The sequence below is a fragment of the Vigna unguiculata genome, chromosome 5 (assembly GCF_037176805.1).
Source record: "Vigna unguiculata cultivar grain cowpea cultivar isolate G323 ecotype 2 chromosome 5, ASM3717680v1, whole genome shotgun sequence".
NCBI classification, from domain to species: Eukaryota; Viridiplantae; Streptophyta; class Magnoliopsida; order Fabales; family Fabaceae; genus Vigna; species Vigna unguiculata.
The window spans coordinates 46,882,823-46,900,157 of NC_140796.1; the positions used below are offsets into that span (position 1 = coordinate 46,882,823).

The window sequence follows — 17,335 nt, forward strand, 5'->3', positions numbered from 1 at the left end:
ATAATCATAATAATATTTGTGCCAACGTACCTCTTATGTCAAGTATTATGAAAGTATACAATATTAAGGAATATATGGAATAATAAAACTACTGAAACAGTTACCCTTAATATGAGAATAAATAATAGGTTTAATTAGTCAAATGATATCCACTTTTGTTCGTGTAAGTTAGGTACCCAATTTTAAAAAGGTGTCAATTGAGTCCTAACTTTTGAAAAAAATGTCTCAGTTATGTCTCTTTTAAACCAAAAAAATTAATTATTAGTGTTGTTAACAGTATCGATATTTAAATTGACTTACAAAGTTAAGTATTGATATTTATATTAAAATTTTGTAGTAAAAGTTATGAATAAAGTTAACGATGTTAATAATTTATTTTGAAGTGAACATAATTGAGACACTTTTCAAAAGATTAGGATTCAATGGACACCTTCTTATAAGTAAGTATCAAAATGATACATGAACACGAAAGTGGATATCATTCCACTTATTAAACCTCAATAATATGATGAGAATATTTTGGAATATCTTCATTTATTATGCTTAATGAGCTCATGGATGAACTCAGTAGGTGCAATTATAACAAGTTAGTTATTTTTAGTAACTTTTAGATAAAATAAAAGTACATTTATTATTAAAACTAGCGTACACACATGCGCGATATTGTATACGCATTTTAAAAATATTAATGATAGCATGTTAGGAGGTGATAATAGTCTAATGTTATTAAATTAATATATAAAATAAATTTATATTTATTAAAAATAAAGTGAAATAATAGAGAAATTAATTGTTAATGAATAAAAAAAGAAAAAAAGAAAAACACTTTTATAGAAAATAGGTAAAAATAACCATTAATTTTAAAAAATTTAATAAATAATTATATTATAAAGGGTAGAAGTGATATATTGAAATATGGACACAAAAGAGGGAATCTCTTTATATATTGTTATATATAAATCTTATTTTATATATTACATAAGAATTTCCAAATTTAAATCACCTAAATCTTAAAAAAATATAAATAAACTGTTCCATTTTATCTTTCGATCATTCTGCTTTGAAAAAAGAAGAAGAAGAAGTAAGCCCTTGATCTAAAGATAAAGATATACTTTTTGTTTTAAAATAAGTATCAATCATACTTCATTAAGAACAAAACTGCTTTGAAATTATTACTTAGAACCATAATCATATTTGCATTGAGTTATTTACTAATTAATTCATATTGCAGATAGCAATGTCAATTTTTTCGTCGAGTAATACAAAAATTGGACAAACTATATTAAAAAGAAGTTATTATCTGTAAAAACATAATTTACACCAACGTGTTATCTCTAGAATTTTATTATATTAAAATAGTATAATTTATTACTTTTATGTCTGACTAGCATAAACACAATGTACATACTTTTTAAACATAATATTATATTTATTTTATTAATAATATAAAAATAAATTTATATTAATTATAAATAAAATAAAATAAATAGAGAAAATAAATTTTGATAAATAAGATAAAAAGGAAGAGAAGGTAAACAGTTTTACCAAAAAAAATATGTAAAAGTAGTGATTAATTTTTAAAAATTTAACAAATATATATATTAGAAATGATAAAGTTGAAATGATTGAATAGGAAAAAAGACCAATTTTCTTTATATATAATTATCAATTAATTAAAAATTATGAAAATAATATGATTTATAAAAAATATATATACTTTGTAAAATAATTTGACAATTATTTTTAGAAAATAAAATTATTCAATTATTTAAAAATGAAGTGAAATTACTTAATTATTTATTTTATCAAAGAAAGAATATATTTTATTACATGTCTAATTAACAATATTATAAATTAGATTACCAAATCTCTTAACATAATAACTTTACCTACCTTTATCACATGATTTTATTTATGTTTAATTTTATGAAAAGCAAATAAAAATTAGTGAGAGGTGCCGAAACGATTCGTTTTAAAGAAGGTGTATAAACCCATATTTTGACAAAACAAAACAAAACCCATAGGGCAAACCAAAACGAGGCACACAAACCGTGAGCCACCACCACCGTGAGCAGTGACCACCACCACCGCGAGCAGCGACCACCACCGCAACGCCACATACCACGTGACACGAGGGAGAGCGAGATCGGGAGAGGAGGCGCACGGTGGCGGTTCCCAAAGCAGAGGTGGTTCTCACAGCAGCGGCAGTTCACACAGCAGCGGCGGTTCCCACAGCAGCTGCGGTTTCCACAGCAGCGGTGGTTTCCACATTTTTCCTTGCATTTGAATTTTCCTGCAATGGCAGTAAGTTACATACTATACAATTTTGTTGTTTTCTTTTCTTACTTTTTTTTTCTTCATATGAGGATTTCTTTTGTGGTGAATGCTATAGATTGATAGAATTTTTAAAGATGAAGCCAGTGAAGAAAAAGGAGAGCGGGCCAGAATGGTGAGCATGTTGTGATCTTATGTTTTTGTCTTGTTTTCTCGAGAATAGTATAATGTTTATGATCTGTACCAGCAAATGTTACCATGCATTATTATTTTTATGAGTCTAGGAACATTGGTTAACTCTAATTATGTGTGTTGAATGATTTGGTTTTTGTGCAGGCTTCTTTTGTTGGAGCCATGGCTATTGCTGACTTGGTCAAGACAACATTAGGGCCAAAGGGAATGGTAAAACTATTCTTGGCTCATTTTGATAAGTGGTGGTGATCAATGCTTTATTTTCTACTCCTAGCCAATTCATATGTCTTGGATGTGATTACTGCAGGATAAAATTTTGCAGTCTACAGGTAGAGGACGTGAAGTTACTGTCACTAATGATGGGGCTACAATCTTGAAGTCCCTCCATATTGATAACCCAGCTGCTAAAGTCCTTGTCGGTATCCTTATCAACTTTGATTGTTTTGGTGAAAACAGCTTAGAAAATTTTGGATTTTGGAGAGAGCTAATGTGAAATTCTTATTCATGTTACCTAAGGGTTTGATAGTTACATGATGAATAGTTTTTAATCATGGAAAACGCATAATATAATGAATCCAAGGTGAGAAGTCTTGATTTTAAGCACACGAGAAACTCCTAGTTTCATTGAAGTCCCTAATCAATGAAAAGCGAATTGATGTAGGTCTGGAGCCAAAACCAAAAAACAGATTATGATTTGGATAGATTAAAGGCCACCATTAATTTAAGGAACCTGCAATTTTAAAAGACACAGACTAATATACATTTATCACTTTCTGAATCTGCAAAAGAGATGCAAAAGTACTATGTTGCAGTTCACAAACTATATGGCACCCACCAATACGAGGCAGCATAAGTGAACAGAAGCAGAAAGGAATCTCCAAATTTCTCAAAATAGTAACTCAAAAATTCCTCTTATACTAGAATCATACAAATGGATGGCCAATTTTGAATAATTTCAACTAGTGGTAATGTTATATGCTGCATATTTATCTTTGAGGTGGCAAGCAATTTGTTAGTTGCATAACACCTATCCAGATAAGGTTGATTATTGACTCATTGGTAGTTTTGCTGCCCTGTGAGTTATATATATAGTTCACAGTTTCAAGTCTTGGAAGCAACCTCTCTAGTTTTGAATGCAAGGGTGGGGTATAAGGTTGTGTGCATACCCAACCCAGATCCCACTTGTGTTCGGTCCTTATGGTACCCATCCAGTTATCAGAGGCATTGGCGTGGATATTTTTTTTCATGTTTAAAACTTAAGATAACCATCCTTAATATAAGTTAGACATATCAAAAGTACAAGATGATGAAGTTGGGGATGGAACCACCTCTGTTGTTGTTTTGGCTGGTGAGCTTTTAAGGGAGGCAGAAAAGCTGGTTGCAGCCAAGATTCATCCAATGACAATAATATCAGGTTCAATTCTTTTCTTTTCTACAATGGCTCAACTTCTCTTATCCCGAAAATGTTGTTATGTTGTCATATTAATGAATTTTCTACTGGCAACTTCAGCGATTCACTCTTTGAATACAAGACAATATATTCAATAAGTTGTATTGGATAAGAAAGCAACATCTCCCTTATTGTGCATCATCTGTTTTTGAATAGTATTTTGGATAGCACGTCTTTTCTGATGTCTAATATCATTAATGTTCCTTTGAAGCTCGACATTAAGCAGGGAATGCAAAAATTTTGGTGCTTTGTTTTCTAATTAAATTAAGAATTAATTTGTTGATGCTTGTTAGGTGTGGTAATATAAGTAGTCAATGAAATTTCCATTGTCAATCTTTTATTTTCCTTATTTCGAATGCTGCCCTATATGTACTAGTACTTATTTTTCCACATGGTTTCTAGGTTTCCGAATGGCAGCAGAGTGTGCTCGAAATGCTTTGTTAGAGAAGGTTGTGGACAACAAAGCTGATTCTGGTATTGTTTCTCCCGCTTTTTAGTAGGATTTGTTTTTGGCGTTTTATCATTGTCTCTTGTTACCCTTTAGACATTGTTATTATTATTCCGGACCAGGTATTTAGGCATTCTTATAACTTGTTGTCTGATATATTGATATAATTTACTGGAATGTGCAGAGAAATTCAGGTCTGACTTACTGAACATTGCAATGACAACTTTGAGCTCCAAGATTCTTTCACAGGACAAGGAGCATTTTGCAAAATTAGCTGTGGATGCTGTAATGAGGCTAAAGGTAAATCGTTCCTATCCTACTGGATACCAGTTTTCAATTTTAATGGATACAGCAAATAGAGCCTTTGCTGTTAGCTAAATTATCCCTTTGACAATTTTGGAACAGAAGATGAATTTCACTCTTGATACACCAGATTCAAACTTATCGATTTATTTTTCCACATACTTGACTCAACTTTCTTGAACGTGTTAGTAGGTAGTTGGATTACATAAGTACTTTCATATGAATATTTGTCGTTTCATAACCATTTCTTACAGTATGAATGCGGCTATTCAAATGTATTCCAATCAATAAATAACAATATGCATGTGGTGCAATTTCATAATCGTGAATTTGAAACACTCTGTAGGAACGCACAAATTATTTCTTTAACTCTTTTTTTTTTTTTGCTGGGTTATGGCAGCTTTTCATGTCTTGTAGTGATTTTTTCCTTTTCTAGACGGTCTTAAAATAGGAAGCTTCCTTAAGTTGTTTTGTTAATTTTGTAATCTGGGCTATTCAATAACATTACTGTGCGAACAAATGTTTATTATTGTTCAATATTTATTTTATTAGTTTGAGCTATATTTTAAGTATGTCTTTTCATTCTTTCATCTTCTTATATCCATCCTTTCAATGGTGTTTTTCAAATGCAGGGAAGCACTAATTTAGAATCTATCCAGATTATAAAGAAACCCGGAGGCTCACTGAAGGATTCATTCTTAGATGAAGGGTAATATTATTGAAAAGTTGGACCATTTTGCAGTTTTCAAATAGGAAGTTTTCAACTTGTTGCTGAATCCATTATCTTTATTATATTGAGTTGCACAAGCTGTTTACAAGAAACTTGGCAGAGTCGTGCTCCTAAAAAGGATGATTATGAACTTCTGCATTTTCCTGTATAATGATGGATTTTGCTACAGTAATCTTGTTTTTCTTTTTTCTTCTAAGCATGACTTAACATTGCCTTGCTCTGGCAAAGTGTAGGCTATCTTAATTGAATTCATATTTCTCGCCAGATTCATTCTTGACAAGAAAATCGGTATTGGACAACCCAAACGGATTGAGAATGCAAAGATACTGGTGGCCAACACTGCCATGGATACAGACAAAGTGAAGATATACGGTGCACGTGTTCGTGTTGATTCTATGGCTAGAGTTGCTCAGATTGAAACAGCTGAGAAAGAGAAAATGAGAGAAAAGGTGCAGAAGATAATAGGTCATGGTATCAACTGTTTTGTTAACAGGCAGTTGATTTACAATTTTCCAGAGGAGCTCTTTGCTGATGCGGGGATATTGGCTATTGAGCATGCTGATTTTGATGGTATTGAGCGTCTGGCTTTGGTAACTGGTGGTGAAATTGCATCGACCTTTGACAATCCCGAGTCTGTTAAGCTTGGTCATTGTGACCTTATTGAGGAGATTATGATTGGCGAGGATAAACTGATTCATTTCTCTGGTGTTGCTATGGGACAGGCCTGTACAATAGTTCTGAGAGGTGCTAGGTACATTTATTTTTTTGTTATTACAAAATTTCTTTCCAGTATTCTTTTACATAGTTAGGCAATTTAATATTGATAACATGCTACATCAAATTTTGTCAGCTGAAGTTTTTATATTTTGGCAATAGGGTTTGTTTGTATGTTCTGCTTCTATCAACCTTGACCAAAATCATTAACTATTTGTGGTGGATTACAATCTTATGCTGTTTACGTGATGACTTAACTGAAATTTCACACCTAGAATTGTACCACACAGTGATTTAACTACCAATTGCTGGATTTCTGAATGGTACTTGCTTTATTTGGTGTCTTAATGTCTTCATGTGATCATAGTGAATTTATGCCTTTATGTAGTGCTGTTCAAAAATTATATTTCAGTCAGTGCATTGTGAGCTGGACATGCTTAGGAATGTTTTCTTTGTATGAATAGACCCATTTTTTAAACAAACTAGAACAAATGTTTTTTGTATGGGCAACTTTAAGTCTGATGCATCTGCTTTTTTGGCAGCCACCATGTTCTCGATGAGGCTGAGAGGTCATTGCATGATGCTCTTTGTGTGCTATCACAGACTGTAAATGACAGCAGAGTGTTGCTTGGAGGTGGGTGGCCCGAGATGGTGATGGCAAAGGAAGTGGATGCATTGGCCAAGAAAACTCCTGGAAAGAGGTCTCTTGCTATTGAGGCATTCTCTCGTTCACTCTTGGCTATCCCAACAATCATTGCTGATAATGCTGGTTTGGACAGTGCTGAGTTGATTTCTCAGCTCCGTGCAGAGCATCATCAGGAGGGCTGTACTGCAGGAATTGATGTTATTTCTGGTTCTGTAAGTATTGAAACCAAGAGTTTGGTGAATTTGTTGAGTGATTATCATGATGTATGATATTGCCTTGTTTATGTTTTCTCTTGCGTTGGTTGTATGAAGTAGACTTGTGAGAAGAGCTATTTCATTTTGTAATGTAATGTTTAATTGTCATCTTTATTTATATGGGTAGCTGATCGTTTTTATTTTTCACTTGTCATATACTGATTTCTGGTTTAGGGTCAAGGGTTTTTAGAGTCATATAACTTTTGCTATTTAGTTTGATGTACCTTGTCGAAATGTAAAATATATGTATATGTTCATGGAGGGTATGTGCCTAATGCCGGGTGAGTTAGGACCTGTCATTATTGAGTGTGTGTGTTCAAGTTTAACATGTTAGTAAGAACAGGATTTTACGAGGGTTTGTATATAGTTGTAGTGTCTGCATTTCTGTTCTACTTTTACCTATGTTTTTGTTTTTGTGGAAGGTTGGAGACATGGCTGAACGGGGTATATGCGAAGCATTCAAAGTCAAACAAGCTGTATTGCTATCTTCAACAGAGGCAGCTGAGATGATTCTCAGAGTTGACGAAATCATCACCTGTGCTCCAAGGAGAAGAGAAGATAGAATGTAAAATATGGTGAAGGTACGAGTGCTGTGATTTTGATATGGTGGTTGTGATTGGAAAAAACTGGTTGTAATGCTAAAAGTTTGTTAGGTAAGTTTTTGACTTGTTTTGCAATCCAGTCGCGTGCAAGTGGCAGAGTCAGGTTAATTAGAGTTAATTATGTTTATTTGAATTTAAGAACACTTTCTTTCATTCTTCAACGAATATATCTTTTAATATTTATCCTTTCAACGAAGTTTATAGACAATATCCATTCACTTCTGCCTAACACGTAACCAATAAATTTGAAACTGGTTTTAAATTTACTTATGCGAGTTAATTACCACTATTAAAAAGAGACATGGATGATGGTTTTTATGTTGTTATAATGATTTCATCGAATGGGCGATGCTACAGAATTCAGAGTAAACCTTTCATGGAAGGTTGGTTGAGTTTTCTGATCGACATTAACACTAACCTGTTCTCTCTCTCTCTCTCTCTCTCTCTCTCTCTCTCTATATATATATATATATATATATATATTATAGTTAAAAATAGATAATAATGTTCTTGAAAGGAAAACCTAGTGTACCCTGCATGCGGAAACGCATTCTTTTTGCAATTGCAAAAGTGGAGGAAGTGTTAGACAACCATGGAAGGTTAAACACGAAAGGGTAGAAGACAAGAAGAGGAAGCATGAAAGAAGGGGGAAAGATGGCTCGTGGAGCAGAAGAAAGATATTTATGTTTCAGAAATTTTATTTCAAAAATTTCATTCCGAAATGCATTTTTGTGTATTCTAAAATCTTGTTCCGAAAATACGATTCCATAAATTCTATTTTGAAAATCATATTTAGGAAATTTTGAAAAACTTGTTCCGGAACAGATAATTCAAAAATTACTTTTATAAAAGATAAAATGTTCATTTTAAAAATTATGGAGGTGTAGTTAGAACTCATTGAGATGCTTGAAGTAAAAGCCTACTTTAGTGTGAAATGTCCACATGCACACGGAATACTACACAAAAATCAATCTATAAGATTAACATATTAATTTAGTCAGCATAAATTCCACAATAAAGTGATTCCCAGTTTAGATTTTGGGTTTTCTAAGCATTTTTTAAATAGATAAAGTGGATCATAAATTAGTTTACGCTCAAATTGAAATGAAAATTTAATAAGGTTATACTAAATAAATTCTACGAATTAATCTTTCCATAACTTACTTTATCCAATTACTAATGAACATCATCCATTTAATAAAGTAGTATGAGAAAATAATATATTTATGTTCTTAAAAATAGTTTCTAAATTTGTTTAATTTTGTACTTCTGTGAAGTATTATTAGGATATATTTTCGTGTAAATAGTAATGTTTAAATTGGGCCTAGTTGAGCTTTCTCAAATCCAAAGACATTGACAAATAGGACAAGAAGATATGGCCTCGTTTGGAACCTAAATCGGAAGTCCAATTTTAAAATCCAATTCATCGACCTTCTTCTTTCGGGGGGATTTCTCCATATATCTCCAGACATCTTTCCAGTACTCCAAAATCTTTTTAAATTTCTATTTTGTCCCTCAGTTAATAATAACTACATTTTTTACTCTTTATAACTCACTCACGTTCAAGTATTTTTTTTTCTGACGGATGTGGATATTTGTTATCTTATTTTATTTTATAGGATGACATTTGATACTTTATTTATTTATTTTTAACTTTTTCTTATTATAGATATCCACATCCGATTAATATATATATATATATATATATATATATATATATTAAAAAAATTCTATATATCACACGACATTTTATATATATATATATATATTATTTCTTTTATTAAAAGATTATTTTTAATTTAATTTATTACAAAATATTATTTATTTTAAATATATTATATAAAACAAAATTATACAATATATATATATATATTATTTTATTTTTATAGAATATATTAAAAAAATTCAAAAATTAAAATATAAAAAAATTAACAGTAGAATAATTAAAAGTAAACAAGAGAAAATAAATTAAAAAATAAAAATATATATTTATATATATATATATATTTTTTTTCTTTAGCCTAAAATCTGCATTTCATTATTTTTCGTTTAATTAAATTAAGCATATAACCTTTTTTCAACTGTTTATGTTAGAAAATTTAATCATTTATAATAAAAAGAATATGTGAACTATGAGGAGGAGATGTGAAATCAAAGGAAAAGAAAATAGAAAAAGAGAGAGGAGAATGTGATTCGTTAAGTGCCACGAAACGAAGATCACAAGTTATAATTTTGACGTTGCAGCTTTCTTGGTTTGAATTAGTGTTGTCTGAGTCTAAGGGCATATCCTAAGGTATTTTCTAAATCCATTTGGGAGTCTATAATTAGTATAAACCATTTCCTTTCAAACTTTATGTATACATCAACTTGTGTATCATATAAGTTATAAGAAATTACCAACTTTTCTTAATTCCTTACACCCTCCTATACGGAAAACTCTTTACATCTGAGTTCATTATTCTTTTTCAACATTCTTCTTTTTCATCTTAATTTTGCTTTTCAAAAACCACTTTTATATAAATATTTTATATTTTCAAATTGAATCTTTGTTATTTTATTTTTGTTTGTTATCTTATCGCACTATTTTACATACTTGTCACTATATCATAACAAATGTTAAATTTCTTTTTTTATTAGTATAAAATAATGTAAAATGACATTTAACTTTTATAATTTTAATTAAAAATATGTTTTCAATCGATAATACGATATTATTTTACTTTAATTACAAAATTTTATCTCTCTAAACACAGTAAATAAGTAAGATAATGAAAGAAGATAATGATTACATCCTTCGATAACTTAATTAATGATGAAATCAAAATAGGACGAACTCAATTAAAAATATATAAAAAATTAAAACTTAATTAAGTTTTATTAATGACATGAAACAATATTAATGACAAATGGAGCAAAATTACCGAATTAACCTTTTCATTTAGAAACGTATATAGAAATGCAATTACAGTGTTTGGTTTAATGTGGCTCTTCAAAAATATAAAAGTTGGCCAATACACACAATAAAAGGGAACAACTTGGTCAACAAACTTGACCTTTGAACTGTTCTAAGGGCATTAATTGAGTGACACATATATTTGGTCCCAGAGAAACGTTAATCTTCTTTAGCAGAAAAACATGAACACTACTTTTGTCTTCTCAACCATCTCTTCCAGATATCATAACACCATTCTAAAACAGACAAGTAAAATTGATACATCATCTTCTAAGTGTGTTAGAACATATTAATTATTGAGAATAATTCAAGTGTGAGTCAAAGTCCCACATCAGATAGAATAGACAAACTTAAACATTATATAAAAATAAAAATCTATAACACTATTGTCTTAAGGTTTGGGTGTTAAACTGGTATCAAATGTTTTATATGTGTATGTGTAAGACTAATGTCATGTAACAATATGGAATCACAACCTCTCAATAACTATAACCATAACCCATATATAACAAAAACATATGAAAGAATATATAACCAACATCCACAACACCATTTCAAAATATATATTCTAACGATATTAGAAAATGAGTATATGTTTAATTTATTTTTATGAATTTAGTGTATAAGTTGACTTTGTATTAAGGATCTCCAAAAGCTAGATTGAAGAGTTTTGATAGAGAAAAATGAAGATTCATTGCGTAAAAAGTGGAGAAATAGTAGCTTATAGTGTTTGTTGAAGAAAAAGAGAAGTTGTAGAAGACGTGGTAAATAAACGGAAGGAAGAACCTGTTTGTGACTTTGACATAGTTAGAGTTAGTTGATGTTTGAAAACTATTTTTGTGTTTTGTGGTGAGTGGTCCCAAATCTTGTCTAGTTTATCATGTTTTATGAGACATAGAAATCTTGATTTGTTAAATACAATGAGAACAATGGAAGAAAAAAAAAAGAATAGTTTTGGAGAACGTAATCAATATGCATCATGTCAACATTTATAAGTGTGTCTAAAGAAATAACCACCCCCCAGTAGGTTTATTTATTTTTTAAATTTAGTTATTTTCACTTTTAGTTCTTTATATTTACGTCTTTTATGGTGTTTGCTTTGTAAATTTAATTTTAAAATTATTTAGTTCTATGATAAGGTTTTTCTTTAAATTGAATATTACATCTTCAATTCATGGCCTTATAAATACACTTAAATACTTATTTGGTTATAATTTTGGTTTAATTTTTTTAATTTGGTCCTAGTTTTGAATTTGTGTTCAATTTGGTCCCAAATTTCATTAACTTTGTTCAATTAAGTCCTTTTGTCTAACACCGTCTAAATTGCTAATATAATTGTGTACAAGGTGCACTGTTCCTATGACGTGGTGCACTGTAATATGACATGTCTATTAATTTACTCTGACTTGTAGTTTCATTTTTAATTTTTAATTAAAAGTTATAAAAATAAATTGGTTTTAGGGTTTATAATTGGACATTGGGGACTTGCTTCCATTTGCAGTCTAAGGAGTTTGTGGATTTGGAAAACATCGCTATTGTGGGAGAACGTTGTTGTTGCGTGAACTTGCTTTGGTGGATTGTGTGCATTTTCATCTCATAGGTTAGTTTTATGATTAGGGTTGGATCAATTTTTTTATTAGGGTTTTTGTTGTGTTTTTGTTACCCAAGTTCTTTGTAGTTCTTATTGTTCGCACAACTGCTAGCTCTCCGCAATCGCAAATGGGTGCTACGTCCAAAACCCTAGAACCACCACCATGGCATGAACCACAACTTCGTTGTCCCCAACTATTGCAAGAGGAAGACAATGGCCTACGAGATATAGATTTTCAAGTGAAGGTGAATCGCAAACAGGTTTTTGAAGTGGACAAAACCCCTACTTATTCTGTCGTATACATATAAAAACCCTAGCCCATGCATTTCAACTATGTAAGTTTAATTCCAACTAAAACTACAAGTCACAGTACATCAAAACAAACATGTCATACTATAGTGCACCACAAGAACAATCCACCTTGTACACTGTTCTGTTAGCAATTTAGATGGTGTTAGATAAAAGGACTTAATTGAATGAAATTGACGAAATTTGGAACCAAATTGAACACAAATTCAAAACTATGACCAAATTGAAAAAACTAAAACAAAACTATGACCAAATGGGTATTTAAGTCTTATAAATATTTAAGTGTATTTATGTAGCATCACATTTTAATAGTTTAATACTATCAAAATAGATATAATGTGACTAATAGTTATAAACAAATTATTCACAGATAGAGAAAATTCTATTACAAACAATCATATAAAACATAACCATAATAAGTAGACCTATACAAGAGTTCTATACAAACAAGGAACTATGACTAAAAGAAATAAACATAAAGTCTTTAAAAAAAGATCATGTACAAACTAAGCCAATCCTATAAAACTACACAACTGCATATACCTCATCTTGAATTGGTTCAACTGCTTCTTCCTTACCTACTTACACCAATAAAGGTGATAATTGCAAAAGGAGGAAACAAACATAAGACAACGACAAAAAGAAATGGTAAGCTAATATCCAAAAGAGTTTTCATATAACAGAAATAAAGTAACATTACATACAAATCTTACATAAGGACAAACATACCACATATAAAGACTCATTTATCTGGATATATGCATTAATATCAGACTCTGACAAGTTTTGCACTTGTGGTGGACTCGACTACTATGTAAAGCCATTGTCAATTGGTTTACCCCTACCACATAGAAGGTCAATATGTTAACATCTTTGGCGAAACCCTAAACTAGGACCTCCTACTCCTTTCACCATATACCATATCCTTCTCTACTTGAGACTAGATAATTATTAGAGCGTCAAGATAACTTTCAATGCTGAATCATTATATCAATGCATACTCTAATGAGACCAATCCTAATCCTCCTTGGATTACTACTAACCTTCCTCTTATAGATCACATACACAGATAATTCTCTTAACCATACATAAGATTACATTAAACATATAAAACAGTGACATGTAATACTAAACAACCTTGTTAATCCCACTTGGCGAGATCATTCACTCGCTTAGTGAGTAGTGCCTGTAGGTGCACTCACTCAACGACTACATGTCTCGCCCAATGACATAAGTATTAAAACTCACGGAGATTAAATCACTCATAATTTGCTCATCAAAGAACTGTCACGCCCAATGACAGCCAAGTCTGTGAACTCTTTGACTTTGGAGTTGTTCAATGAGAATATCCTCGCATAGCGACTACCAACTTAGTGGCTTTCTAAATTTGGCCTCGCTCAACAACACAATACCTCGTCCTGCGAATTTGCATAATTTTATAGAACACAATTATGCATATTTATGCTATTCTAGCCAGATCGATTCAATCCTACACCACATACAAATTCCTAGACACACCAATTATCCATTAAACAACATATATTAACTCAATTCATCAAATTATGATACAATTCAGGCAACATCTTCACATTTCATGATACAACCAATTCATGAAAATTAGGAACCTAATCTCAATTCAAAAATCATACTCATCACATAGCTAAATCATTCAGACAAATCATAATACAATCATACAATTAGTAATTTCAACATATATAAAATTTTTATGCAATTCAATTAGTTTCTCTTACTTGTGAGACAATTAAAACAGCTCAAAGACCCCAAAAATATCCACAAACACACATGAAGCTCTAATCAACTCTAGAAACAACACAAACATGATCAGGACATGACATTAGAACCACTCATCAACGAAGAATCTTAGAAAACTTGAATGCCACATGCAAGCTAAAAGAACTCACATGCAAAAAGAAGAATAAATAGAGTAAGAAAAGGAACTGAAAAGCAACTTACTCAAGCATAGAAACTGATCGAATAGAACTAGAGAGCTTACCGCGATGATCATTCTAGCGATCTCCAACCTTTAAACAAAGGAGTGGGAGTGAGAAAACTTGGTGAGAAGTGAGAGAGCTCTAAAAAATTGTTTTCTAGAGATATTATGTGTTTTTAAATAATGAAACCCCTTTATAAATCTTTTATTTAGGCTTTCACTTTTCTGCATTACAATAATTAAGTATCACTACTTTAAACACACTATGAATTCTTGTTAGAATATATTTACATTATAATTTTTCTTTTATTATATCTTTTGTCATTTATGTAACAATAAAGATATTCTAGAAATAGTTTGTAAGTTGTTGTCATTAATGGTGTTGACTCACCTCCTAAACTTTATATAATATTGTATTAGACTCACAATTCATATAAGAAAATATATAAGATATTATGCAGATAATATGTTTCTCCGTTTCCACTGATTCTAAAATATCATCTCTAAACTTTTACAATTTAAGTCATAATTCAGTTTATGCAACTAAATAGTTTAATAAAAACTTAAACTCAATAAAAAAACATTACAAAAGTATAAGTTGTATGTATATATGTTTAATTCTGAAAACCACATTTATTTAAACATAAAAATAAAAATATTTTCATATAAACAAAATTGTTATGCTTAATTTTATTGTTTTACATTAAGTTATTTTTGTTAACTATTTCACTTTTTTTTTATTCAAATAGAAAGTGTAGATAACTTTATTTTAATAAAAAGTATAATAAATATTAATTTTCATTGTGTCACATAGTAATAAGTATAATGTTGCATAATAGTTCCTCCGTCTGCAGTAAAAGGATTTTCTTACACTTTAAATGAGAAAACGATTAATCTAAAAATATTAAAAAGAAAAAATTAACATTTCACTAAAGGAGAGAAAACATCGATCAATTTCAATTTTTTTATATAATTAGACTACCCCGTGATTGGATGAAATAATTTAAATTTAACATCATTACCGTTGAACTATTTTTATATTAACGTCATTCTTATTTATAAGGAAAAATATTTTTTATTCACAGTATAAATAACTTATCATTAATTTAAGTATATTTAATTATTTTTTAAATTTTCTGTATGAATTTTTTACTTTATTATTAAATGTATTTCTTTGTTTTATGAAAAAGGAATTTAATTGAGTTATTATTTTTTGAAGAAAGTAGAATTGAGGGTGGTGTGAGATGAAGATTACAGAAGAAGCAGAAGCAATGATTATGCTAACCCTAATTTCAAAACCATACATGTGTCTACCTCTTTCAGGCTAACCATCATTTCTTTCTTTTTCTTTGAATTCAACACTAACTGCACTGAAAGCTACTTTTGTCGTATAAATAGGTTCACCCAAATTCATATGCTGACAAACTTTGATCGTGTCAACCTTCCCAAATCATAAATTTTAGGTTTTAGGTTAAGTATATTGTTATTCTTTTATATTTTTATGTTAAATTGGAATTCAATTATTTTTATTATGATGATAAAAAATAATAAATTTATTATTATTATTATAAAATAAATATAAATAATTTTTAGAAATTTTATTTATTTATTTTATAATTGATTCTTTTTATTATAATTATTTTAATTAAAAAAATTCAATTTTTAAGAAAAGTTAAACTAAAAAATGATTAAAATTTAAAGAAAAAACACTTTTAATTCAGATTAGTAAATGTATATACAAAAAGAAATTCTTTTATAAATACTAGCGTTATCGCGCGTAAAGGCCATATTGCGCGTACGCATTTTATAAATATACGTACTATTATATTAGTAGGTGATGATATTATAATGTTATTAAGTTAATATATAAAATAAAATTATATTTATTAAAAATAAAGTAAAATATATTAAAAAAGATGAGAGAATAACTGTTGATAAATAAAAAGAAAAGAAATAGAAATAGACCGTTTTATAAAAAACTTCTAAAATAATGGTCAATTTTCAAAAATTTAATAAATAATTATATTTTAAAGGATAAAATTAAAATTTTAAAATATGGACACAAATAGTGTACACACAAACGTTATCGCATATTTTTTTAAATATAAATGATAGTACGTTAGTACGTGATAATAGTGTAATGTTATTAAATTAATATATAAAATAAATTTATATTTATTAAAAATAATGTAAAATGAATAAAAAAATTAATTGTTGATGAATAAAAAAAAGAATAAAAGATAAACAATTTTATAAAATATAGGTAAAAATAACCGTTAATTTTAAAAAATTAATAAATAATTATATTGTAAAGGGTATAATTAATATTATGAAATATGGTAAATAAAATATTTTTTATATATTAAAAAAATTAATATATAATTATATTATAAATAATAAAAATATTATAAAATATAAACACAAAAATGAAATCTTCTTTATATATTATCATAATATACAAACGTAAGAAATTCTCTTTATATTTTATATATCATGTATTGAATACAAGTAACCGAATAAATACGAAATCAAGATGGTTAATATTTCACTATTTTCTTTTTACCGATCATTGACTAATAATGGTGTATAAAAGTGAATTACAATCAAGCATAAAAATAAGTCACCTAACACGTGTTAATAATAAATCCAATTGAAAATTTACAATTATGCATGCTAAAATAAATATAAATTAATGAAAACTAAATCAAGTTAGTAAGAAAGTTATATATAAACTTATAAAGTCAATTAATTTTGAATCAAATTTACATATTCCTGTTACATATGATTTGTTTCCCTATAAGACGTGATGGTAACTATCACTACAATATTATTATAATTATTATTATTATGTTTGTTATTATTAAAAAAAAGAATATAGGAATATTCTAGCTTGAGTATTTTTGAAGGTGTGTGAATGA

The 17,335-nt window shown here is 29.1% G+C and overlaps 1 protein-coding gene across 1 annotated transcript; it reads left to right on the forward strand.

The window, feature by feature from the left end:
- Nucleotides 1-2,014: 2,014 nt before the first annotated feature.
- LOC114185473 (T-complex protein 1 subunit beta) lies at nucleotides 2,015-7,821 on the forward strand. Its single transcript, XM_028073209.2, has 11 exons — nucleotides 2,015-2,304; nucleotides 2,393-2,449; nucleotides 2,611-2,676; nucleotides 2,774-2,885; nucleotides 3,752-3,880; nucleotides 4,319-4,390; nucleotides 4,549-4,664; nucleotides 5,300-5,376; nucleotides 5,663-6,148; nucleotides 6,654-6,969; nucleotides 7,434-7,821. Exons 1-11 carry the CDS (start codon nucleotides 2,299-2,301, stop codon nucleotides 7,578-7,580), a joined length of 1,584 nt encoding a protein of 527 aa, XP_027929010.1. The 5' UTR covers nucleotides 2,015-2,298; the 3' UTR covers nucleotides 7,581-7,821.
- The last annotated feature ends 9,514 nt before the right edge of the window (nucleotides 7,822-17,335 follow it).

What these genes read in the sequence shown, in the direction of transcription:
- LOC114185473 (XM_028073209.2), top strand. An exon ending in ATGCTGTAATGAGGCTAAAG is followed by an intron (nt 4,665 to 5,299) that starts GTAAATCGTTCC and finishes TTTCAAATGCAG; the next exon opens with GGAAGCACTAATTTAGAATC. An exon ending in GATTCATTCTTAGATGAAGG is followed by an intron (nt 5,377 to 5,662) that starts GTAATATTATTG and finishes ATTTCTCGCCAG; the next exon opens with ATTCATTCTTGACAAGAAAA.